Here is an 11,551-nt window from a genome sequence, read left to right as displayed (position 1 = left end):
TCTGGTACTGCCCAAGCGTTTATTACATCGTGCTGGTATATACTTACCAGGTTTCTCTTGCCGTAAGACAATCATTTATACTAAGCTTCATATTGGCTTATTATTATTATTATGAGGAGACGGAAGAGGAGGAGGAGAAGGAAAAGCTAAACCCATATGGGTCAGAGTAGATGGGAAATGGTAGGCAACTATTTTCGGCCTAGGGAAGGAAAAAGCTAATTCCTCTTCCATGAATCAAAGAGTCCTAAGAAGAGCCTTGTGGCAAGGCGATCAAGAGAGACACAGTACTAAAAAACAGTCTTTATTAAAACGTCATACAAAGTACACAATTTCTTATATTCTGTAAACAGTGTATGTCAGGACACGCCCATACAACATAACATTTGGCATTCACTGAGTTCAAAAAAAAGAGAAGAATAATTACATCATTAGAACCCAGTTTTAACACGTCGCTTAATCCTATTGAAATATCACAGCTTTTTTTTACTTTATTGATGCTGATGGAGCGTAAGGCACTTGAACCCTTCCGTAATCTTATTTCCTGTTTAATTTAAGCCTCTCTTGAGGTTTAAAACTAAGTGCGCTAGCGAGGGAATCTGCTTAATTTAATATACTGAAAATGGCTCGTATAAACAGAGCAAGAAAGCAGGAAGGAGGAGGCGATGAAGGAGAGAGTGAGATGAAGAAGGAAGGTTGTGGGTGTAGGAAGGGAAAATTCGACCCTACAGCATCGCAAGGTGAACAAATGGAAAAGTTTTTTCCTTATGAATTCTTTAAAAAATATATAGAATTCTAAGGCCGAAGGCTTCAGCGAGGTTCTGTGCTGGAGAAGCACCAGGACACAAGGATCAGGGAGCACCATGTAGCGGGAGCATTAAGGTGCCAGGAACACCACCCACCACCCGAACATCCTCACTCAGGCGAGGGCAAGCTCTTCGTGAGGGAGCTGAAAAGCTCCTCAGATCTGACTGTTGAACACATTAATACGTAATGCCAGCAGCAGGGTCATGCGGTTCATTTCCAGTCTCATCACCACCTGTTCCGTGTAGTAATAAATAAATGTTACACAGAACACCCAATTCTGAGATTCATTCGTATGGCCCTTGACTCACGAGAAGGTTATTTTTTTTCAACATCAGTAATTACATTAGAAAAAGAAAACTGTTCAGTTTCGTAATCACAAAATTTCGTGTTGTAAATAATACGTAAAGTGTGCTGCAGCAATAGTAAGGGAAAAGTCTTTTTGTTCATGTAAAGTACTGGCGTATAAAAGGAATTACTAAAGTTGATATGTCTACAGTTACATGGGAATGCTTGCAGGAATGTGAAACATGATAGTCCGTCTTCAACTCCTCGTGTAGGGTAGTGTCAGCTTGTTATGGCTTGATATGTAATATCAATTGAACACATATTGGGCTCCTTTCTTTTAGTCGTGGGTATAACGTAATTTTCAATGTACACCACTTAACGAGTTGGCAATATAGCTCAACATCACTACGTTTATCGCACAGGTGAATTCATAACGACAGACCTAGAACACCACGCATGATCGATAGATCACAAGATTTTCAAACTTCACACAACTGTAGCACAACAGTGTCTCGGTGGGCACGTCAGCACGTCTTTAGTTCTACGTGTAGCCCTTGGAGTGACATAGATTATGACGCTCAGCCTGTCCAGGGCAACGAAATCTATGATATTTTTTGCACAGTGTCTTTAATTCACACGACTTGACTATTCGATGAGAATGCTAGTGTTTTTCTTGAGCAATGGAGTACGCTGGTCGGGGCTTTGTGGGTGTCTACCCATCATCTCCGGGCTAGCCAAGAGCTGGTGCAGATATTCTGGGTTCATTGGTGGGTCCTGTGGCATGTTTGGGCGCCGGTTCCTTAGGGTATCTGCCTGCTTGTTTGGCGGCATCTTATCCTTGCCATCTGGGATTGTTCCGGGTGGGGCTTGCTGAATCTGCTTGGTGAACAGAGCAGGATCCGACAGCCGTGTCATCAGCTCATAGAACCTGGCATGGCTCAGGTGACCCTTCACGCGATACAGGAGATAAATGTCGCCGATCTTGCAGTTCTTTGCCACTGCATGCACGACCCCTCGGACCTTATCGTTAGCATGGACTGGCTTGGCAGTGCGGAGAAGGTAAGCTCGCACGCAGGGAAGCCACATTAAGAAGAGGAAGACAATGTAGCAACAAGTGACGAAGGTCAGCAAGATCAACCACAGCCACAAGATCAGAAACACCTTCTCGTACAGCTCCATTATTGTGAGGTGACAACCAAACTTTTCTGTACGTTTGTTTACTAGTTGATTTTCAAGAGTAAGCTCACATGAGGCAAATGGAGGGAATGTTTGTGACATGTAATCTGTGAACTTCTGAGGATCTCTGTCAAATGGATAAGAATTAAATCCGTACTGAATAAATCGTCCCTGGAGTATGAAATCCAAGAACTGCATTGCGAAAAGGTCAACTAAGAGTGCTAATACATTGACAAAAAGATATTTCCAATAGAGGCCATTGTGAGTCTTGAGATTAAAGATGATATATCTGGCGGCTCTCTCCACCAGCTCTCGCTCAGCCTGGTCATATCTGTGAGCGTTGGCGGCAAGATCTTCCAAAAGTTTCTTGCATCTTGCGTTGTCGAAGTTCTTGGAGACTTTACGTGGGATGTAATACACTCCAGCTAGGACGAGGAGTGACCACGATATCCAGCGGTAGAAGAGTAAGTATCTCTTGGAACCATTATCTTCGATGTAAGGGTATGAGAGACAAATATTGATGTAGTCGAGGCGGACCTGAGTCTCAGCGTTGAAGTGCGACACGCACGTGATGACATCACGATGATACCTGCAAAGAAAAAAAAAACATATGTAATTACAATATAGGCTTATTGAATATATACTAAAATAAATCATGACAGCTAAACATTTATTAAAAATTGACGATGTATTTCTTTTCATTTTAATTACACGAAATTGTACAGTATACGGTTAATGTAACTCAGAATTTTTATCTGTGTTGTAAATAATTCTAATACACGTTATTACTTAATAATAGAGTGAAAATTCAGATATAGTTTATGTAAGCAAATATTCCCATGTAACAAATTTGTTAAATAACTTTTATTAATGGAAAATTATTAATAAATAAATTTTGCATGATGTTGCCTTGTTCGCTGCTGCATGTAACTGGTTGTTATCGCGTCTCCCATGACCTTTGACTTTATATCACAGACTTATTGTGCCGTTAGAAAAGCCTTTTATGCAATCTAGACTTCCACATCCAAACATTCAGTACGTGCATAATGCAACACTACTCAAATATAAAATTAAAAACATGCCAACAGATCATTAGTTAAAAATAAACTCTGAGGTTGAACTGTCCTAAACTCTGATAATTAATATCTGACTGATTGTAAAGTCAGTTTCTTTGAAGAGCGAGTCATTTTCAAGACGATAAACTTTTATCAAAGATTATTTAAAGTCAGGTCACTTCAAGCCCTGACTGACTATGGAGCTATTCACTGAGTTCCTTCGCGGCGGGTGCTATTATATATTCAGGAAGGCTCTTCAACCTAGGAGTTAAAACTGCCTTCTCCTTGGATAAAATCTGAGTGTCTTCTGTTCCATAAGTACGTAATGAATTGCGATTATAGCGCTTCCCATTGGATATAATAATAATAATAATAATAATAATAATAATAATAATAATAATAATAAAATAATAATAATAATAATAATAATAATAATAAAATAATAATAATAATGTGTATAAACGAAACATACAAGCAGTATCCTTGGAGAGGGTTTCGGGGGGTCGACGCCCCCGAGGTCTGCTTGGACGCCAAGCTTATAAAATCTGGTGATTAAATAAAACTTGGTGCACAAGCGAAACTTTGCAAATGAAAGTTCCCATACTACTTGCGTGTCTTTTACTTGCAGTAATAAAGCTCACTCGAGACCAGAGGTTGTAGCTACACGATGTAGCTAGACACATTGTAGTCATATTCGGTAACAACGTTTTAAAGTTTTGTTTCCCAGAAAATTGTTGCGTAATAAAAGAAATACAGTACTGTAGTTTCCTGTATCCCAACCTGCACTACTACCAGGAAATATTTACCCACCATAACCCAGAATATACGGTGTGCGGCAAGCTGTTTTGAGAAGTGGTGGTGGGAATGAGAGGGGGTAGTGGATAGGCAGGTAGGTAGATAAGGTGTGGACAGAGGTAATCAGTGAGTGAGAGGCAGATAGTTGGTGGGTGAGTAGGTAGGTGGGGGTAGGAAAACAGGTCCCAAGTAGGACTGTGTGTGGGTTATTTGTGTATTGCGTAAAAGGAGAATAGGATGTATCGAATGGGTAGGGAGCAGTGGATGGGCCATTTGTGGATGGAGAGGTGACGTAAGGGAAGCGAATTGCTGAATAGGCAGGGAAGGCACTGGGTGGTGTGCAGTTGGTGGATAGGTGGTGGTGGTGGGTCGTACCTTGGGTAACAGGTAGTAGACGGTAGTGGACAGGTAGGTAAGATGCAGGCAGGAGATAGTGGGTGAATAAGAAATAGACGGCAGGTAACAGGCGAGAGAACATGAGGTTAGTGAGTGCTTGGAAGGTTAACAGTGACAGCTTCCATAAGCCTACAACAACCTTGTTATCAGTGAAACACAGAAGAAAACGAAGCCACAAGAGAGGCAGAGGTTGTGAGAGAAGAATGTTTATAACATTCATCGTGGGAATAGGGAACAAGGGTGGTTGATGGTAAACAAAAAATAAATGGAAAAATTAAAGAATAAGTGTAAGTGTTAACTTATTCGCTGTTCTTCAAGATGACTGCAGAGATTGGAAAGCATGCAGACAGGTGATAAACACGTGAGAGGCTCATAAAAGACAAGGTTTTACCCGTTTAGGGGAAGATTTTTGTGGATTGTATGAACAATTTTCAGATGTTACGCAGTACCTGGAGAATGGGAGGCAGTCAGGTTCGTTCAAAGGAAGGGGAGGACAAGTTCAATTCCTTTGACCAAGAGTCCTTCACCAGCATCAAGGAACCTCCCTTGAAGGGAGTGTAGGAAGAAAGGAAATCAAATTAAAGTTAGAGACAGACTACCTATTAAGGATGACGGTGAAACACGTATAAATTCTCTGAAAAACAAGGGAACCGTGGCATTGTAGGCAACACTTGCCTCACACACTGAGTGTCTGTGGTTCGATCCCCTGCAAAAGGTGGAAACATGGGGCGTGTTTCCTTACACCTGTTGTCCAGTTCATCTAGCAAGCAAGTACCTGGGTGTTAGTCAACTGGTGTGGACGGCATCCTGGAGGGACAAGATATAAGGACCCCAAAGGAAATAAGACAGTACTCGATGACGCACGGACTTTCTAGCGTTATCTTAGGTGACTAACTCTCCAGGATTAAAAATCAGAAAAAAATCGTATCTTAAGTGGAAAGAGAGAGGCAGAAAGAGAGACACAAAGGACAGATACTAGTAAAAAAAAAAGATTTTTATAATCTAATACATATAAATAACCGAAGGGAGAAAAAAAAGTGAACAAAGACTAAATACAGTAGCCGAGACCTGGTTTAATATGAAATGTCCGGACATGTCTGCTGAATGTCACTTACAAAGGTACAAACCATACACCACAGTGACAGAAACAACAGGAGAATGGGATACATCATCGTTTATGTCAGAGTAAACCTAAACTGCTGCATTAAATGGGTTAAAAAAATCTGTAGGCACAGACCGGTCCGCGGGGGCGTTGACCCCCGCGGACCGGTCCCGTTGACCCTCTCCATGTATACAGACACCAAGGTGTAAGAATACATTTTCTTGAAAGACAAGAAAAGCTTACATTAATGTGTTCTATACTAAACCTCTGTTAGATTAAACTTCTAACCAATGAGAAGTTAAAGGTCTGGAGGGAGTGGATGAGCTGGAGGTAGTGGGGTGGGCAGGAAACAACAGGTGGTTAAGGAGGAAGTAGTGGGAGAGATGAAGACTTACCAGGAGTACCACACCGTGAGGAAACCACCCAACAGGAGACAGAAGGTCCAGCGGTAGTGCATCCTGAGGATGAGACCATCGCAGGTGGCAGCACATATCTGGTTGGCTCTTGTTTTGATAACGTTTAAAATGCTCCCGAATATGGAGCGTATGTCCACACTGCCCGCGCCAATGGACGGCATCCTCGCTCCTGTAAAAGAGATTAAATATCGGTAAGATCACATAATGAGAAAGTATAATGGAATGACTAATGTCTCGTTGCCTAGTAACACTTCCAAGGCAACGTATTTCATTCAATTAGCAAGAAATAAAGGCAGTTCTAAGGTTAAACTACATATCTGTCATTGATAAGCCCTTTTTTAAAGTATATTGTGCACACCTTGACTTTTTATGAGCAAATTAAAATAGATGACATGTAAATCACATTATGCGTACCTCAGACTTATCACCCCTAATTCTATCCCTTCTCGTCAAGTGTCAAATATTTATATTCTCTGGAGTTTTTCTTAACTAAGAACAACAATGTAAATACACCAAGGGGAGAGTCTCAGTTTATTGTTGTGGTCTTCATTTCGGGGACTGGAGTGTTCTTGATTAATGGACAGGTGAAATATAGATTTAATAACCCTCGTGCAGCCGATAGGCTTAAAACCTTCTATAATGATGTGGATATAATAATCTTAATCATTCATCGTGAAAAACTGAACTCATTCTGACGATCCAAGTTTGTTGTTGCCAAGCTGTACAGTATAATTTAAATAAGTTTGGGACGACTGTTATTATAACTCGTGTAAGATTTTCTTGAGTCTGTTTCCAATTTCTACGTTTAGTTTATAGATGTTGCAGTTTCCTCATCTCACTTTAAAATCTATGTTATATTACATCTGCCACTCATCTTAACAGTCATTTCAAAGCTCCTCAGCGTCGCTTTCAGAACGTTTTTGCCGTCATATTTTACGACGAACTTACGTTTATCTATTTTATTAGCATGATAAAGGAATATTATGAAAAATATAAATACTGTGCAGAAAATTAGTTTCAGTCTCCAAATACCAATCACTGCAATAGTCTCCAAATAGCAAGCAAAAATACATCTTAATACAGTTTCAATAAGTGCGATTCACTAGTGTAGAGAAAAAGCATGAAAAAATCCGTTAATATATTTATAGAGAAGAATTTTAGTAGCATTAAAATTGGGTAGGTAGGGACACGTAACTACTAATACACTCAGATAATTAATACATGTACATTCAAACATGCATAACCTTTCCGTTTTATACATAGCACTTAACACGACAGCACTGTTATCACTTGACAAATCTACGAGAGCGTGTGAGGTTATACAGTAGAAAGGTCACTCACCAAAATTCACTGGATTATCTAAGCTATGGTAGTATGAGTGCACCAGCCGACCTCCGGAGCACTACTGACTAACTGCTGAGTTTTGAGCATCCTCGAGGACACCGGCATACGTTATCATGTCATCCGTTTCTCCATATAATATATATATATGTATATGTATATGTATATGTATATGTGTATGTATATATATGTATATATATATATATATATATATAATGTATATATATATGTATATGTATATATATATATATATATATATATATATATATATATATATATATATATATATGTATATGTATATATATATATATATATATATATATATATATATATATATATATATATATATATATATATATTTATATATATATATATATGTGTGTATGTGTGTGTGTGTGTGTATACGGTTCTCTTCACATATATGTCTTGTAGTCTTGAAGACTATTGTACTGATAAAGCCACTGGATAGCGAAACTCATACAAATAAAGATATCCAGATGACTCACGAAATCGTAATGACACGATTGCAAACAAACCATATCCAGATGTTGTACATGTGTCTCATTCGTCATCATGTCGTACTATATACCATTCATGTACATATCACACAACATATGAAAACCTGCCTTGTATGGGCCAGTAGGCCTGCTGCAGTGTCCCTCCATTCTTATGTTCTTATAAAAAAGAGGAGGAGCACTTCAGCAGGGCTACTTGCTCTACTTGCCACGTTAGGCAAGTCAAACTCACACTTACCCTCACTCGTGTACCCGACCAAGCTATTTTTAAGGGTACCCAAAGTTCTCGCTTCAAGTTGCATGGCTCACAGACAGGAAGCAGAGAGTGTCCATAAATGGGGTTAAATCCGAGTGGGGATCAGTAACAAGTGGCGTTCCACAGGGATTAGTCTTGGGCCCGTTGTTGTTTATAATATATATCAATGATCTTGATGAAGGAATTACTAGTGATATGAGCAAATTCGCCGATGACACGAAGATAGGTAGGATAATTGATTCAAACGTAGATGTTAGGGAACTTCAGGAGGATTTAGACAAACTCTACTCTTGGTCAGAAAAGTGGCAGATGCAGTTCAATGTAGATAAATGCAAGGTTCTGAAGCTCGGGAGTGTCCATAACCCTAGCACTTATAAGTTAAATAATGTAGAACTTAGCCATACAGATTGCGAAAAGGACTTGGGGGTTATGGTAAGCAGCAACCTTAAACCAAGACAGCAATGCCTAAGCGTACGTAATAAGGCAAATAGATTACTGGGATTTATATCAAGAAGTGTAAGCAACAGAAGTCCAGATGTCATACTGCAGCTTTATACATCATTAGTAAGGCCTCACCTAGATTATGCAGCTCAATTCTGGTCTCCATATTACAGAATGGACATAAATTCGTTAGAAAACATTCAGCATAGGATGACTAAATTAATACATAGCATTAGAAATCTTCCTTATGAAGAAAGATTGAAGACTCTTAAGTTACATTCACTTGTTAGACGAAGAATAAGGGGAGACCTGATCGAAGTGTATAAGTGGAAGATAGGTATTAATAAAGGGGATGTTAACAAGGTCTTGAGGATATCTCTCCAAGAGAGAACCCGCAGTAATGGATTTAAATTAGATAAGTTTAGATTTAGAAAGGACATAGGAAAGTATTGGTTTGGAAATAGGGTAGTTGATGAGTGGAACAGTCTACCTAGTTGGGTTATTGAGGCTAGGACTTTGGGTTGTTTCAAATTTAGGTTGGATAAGTACATGAGTGGGAGGGGTTGGATTTGAGAGGTACTTGCACATCGGAGCTTGTTTCTTGGGTGGCATTGAAAATTGGGTTGGTCAAATGAATTGTAAAGGACCTGCCTAGTATGGGCAACGAGGAGACAAATGTTTAACACAAACACGTCCAAAACGTTCGGAAATTTGTATTAAGATGCGTTAGGCTCACCTGGGGCTTCATCAATCCCATGTACTGATACGGGTTATGTTGGTTAATTGGGTCTCAAGCCTATCGACTACACGAGGGTCATTAAGGCTACATGTAACTTGATCTTAACCAGTCAAGAATACTTTTAGCCCTAAAACAGGGATAAGAGTAATGCTATGAAATACCATCACGAAGGATGAAGACACCAACGCAGTAAAATGCGATGCTTTATTGACAGCGTTTAGTGAGGGGCTATTGAGACGCAAAGATATGAAAAAGACAACTGGGTGAGCGAAACGTTGTCAATAAAGAATTGCTTTATACAGTATTTGCGTCTTTATCGTTCCTTACGGGTGAAACGTATTCTAATTCAAGTTTCTTGACATCATATTATTAAATATTAACAATAGCAACAGTAATAATAATAATAATAATAATAATAATAATAATAATTATAATAATAATAATAATAATAATAATAATAATAATAATAATAATAGTAATTTTTTTAAGTTTAAAAATGCTCTATTCGTTTTCTAAAAGGTCAAAAGATGGCAACAAAAACTTTATTGCAGGGACTTTATTGCAGAACAAAAAAACAATCGAATAAAATAAAAATTAAAATAAATGGCCTCGATAAGTACAACAACCAGGTGGCCAAATAAACAGGAAATGTTAATCATTGAACGATTATTATTATTCGAGGCGAGAAAAAGGTTTGTAAACTCCAAACTCTCCAGGTAATGGCTCACTACATCCAAGTTAGCCCTTGTGTTTATACCACTTGTTGCGTCTAAGTCACCTCTGTGTGGATACCACTAGGTGATTCTAAGTCAGTCAGTACCTGTGTGGTTGTATTGATACCACTCATTGTGTCCAAGTCAGTCCTTGTGTAGATAACAGATTCATTGTGTTCAAGTCAGCCCTGAATCCAAGCCAGAATACAGCCGGGTTCCCCATCTCCAAGTCGGCTCCTGTGAGGGGAAAGTTGGACTCTCCGCTCCCAATCCAGCCTAATACATGTATTTTAAAACCTAAATGGCGGCATAGACATACAGGAGCGGCTACATTGCACGTACCCTAGCGAGACATTATCCTCCCATAAAAAAGAAAATGGATCCATAAAAGTGACCGCTAGCCAAACAAGACCGCCGTCGGCCGGCCTTCAGGTAGGTTACGCCTCAGAAGTGTTAAGATTTAAGAGCTTCAATTTTAGCCAGCCAGGGACACGGGTGGTCATATACATGCCAGCGTTAGTTTCCCTGTGTGTTATGATTGTCTGAAGGTGAGCACAGCAGTCTGGAGCGTCTTCTAAGAGATCTTATTAAGAACAAATTCTCAACAAATTATCAAACCGGAAATGATGATTGGACGACGTTTCGATCCGTCCCGGACTATTATCTTAGTACAACTTCAAAAGCTGTCCAGTTTTCATTTCCGATTTATGGGTTAAATTGTGAGTTATTTCAGCCAAGATATCGTCTACCTGGAGGGCATTCCGGGGATCAACGCCCCCGCAGCCCAGTCCACGACCAGGCCTCCCGGTGGATCAGGGTCTGATCAACGAGGCTGTTACTGCTGGCTGCACGTAGTCCAACGTACGAACCACAGCCCGGCTGATCAGGCACCGACTTTAGGTATCTATCCAGCTCCCTTTTGAAGACAACCAGGGGTCTATTGGTAATGCCGCTTATGGCTGGTGGGAGGCTGTTGAACAGTCTTGGGCCCCGGACACTTATTGTGTTTTCTCTTACGGGCTTCTTTGAGTTATCATCCTCATTTTTCCCTTTCATCAAAAGAAAATAATATGCGCGATAATTAATTTGTCTTAAATGCACTGAATGCTGGTGAAGGGCTCTTGTTAGAGCGTAGCTCTAATAAGAAACCTAATTACCTCTCATTCTCTAGGTGCTCTATAACCCATACTAGTTTAAAATTGTCCTTCATAATAACAATAATAATACTGACAAAATCAAAGTAGGACTAATATATACCTCAAAAACGAGTCATTTATCTTGTCCTACAAGACTGTCCAACACTGACAGTCTTGTAAGACTGTCCTACAAGACTGTCAGTGTTGACTCCAGGACTCCCTACAACGATAGATCTCAGATGTACAGCAGCGCCAAATGGCATCAAGTTACATAATGCAAACGATGTCAGAGTGCCTCACTGTGGCTAGATGATATAGTAGTAGTCAGCGTCTGAACGTCAGGCCAAGTGTCAGTCAGCTAGATGCTGCACTTGTCCTCAG

The 11,551-nt window shown here is 39.7% G+C and overlaps 1 protein-coding gene across 2 annotated transcripts in view; it reads right to left on the bottom strand.

Moving 5' to 3' along the window:
- Nucleotides 1-288: 288 nt before the first annotated feature.
- Nucleotides 289-11,551, bottom strand: part of LOC128700720 (innexin inx2) — a 102,290-nt gene continuing 91,027 nt past the window's right edge. For both annotated transcript variants that reach the window (XM_053794076.2, XM_070086968.1), the window contains exons 2-3: nt 6,009-6,198; nt 289-2,854 (exon numbers count right to left, since the gene is read on the bottom strand). In XM_053794076.2, coding sequence (XP_053650051.1) covers nt 1,735-2,854; nt 6,009-6,198 — 1,310 coding nt within the window. In that variant the 3' untranslated portion in view covers nt 289-1,734. The remainder of the gene's footprint in view (nt 2,855-6,008; nt 6,199-11,551) is intronic.

This window comes from Cherax quadricarinatus, chromosome 20 (assembly GCF_038502225.1).
Source record: "Cherax quadricarinatus isolate ZL_2023a chromosome 20, ASM3850222v1, whole genome shotgun sequence".
Lineage (NCBI taxonomy): Eukaryota > Metazoa > Arthropoda > Malacostraca > Decapoda > Parastacidae > Cherax > Cherax quadricarinatus.
The sequence above is the reverse complement of the archived record's forward strand: the minus strand, read 5'-3'. Positions and strand labels throughout refer to the sequence as shown.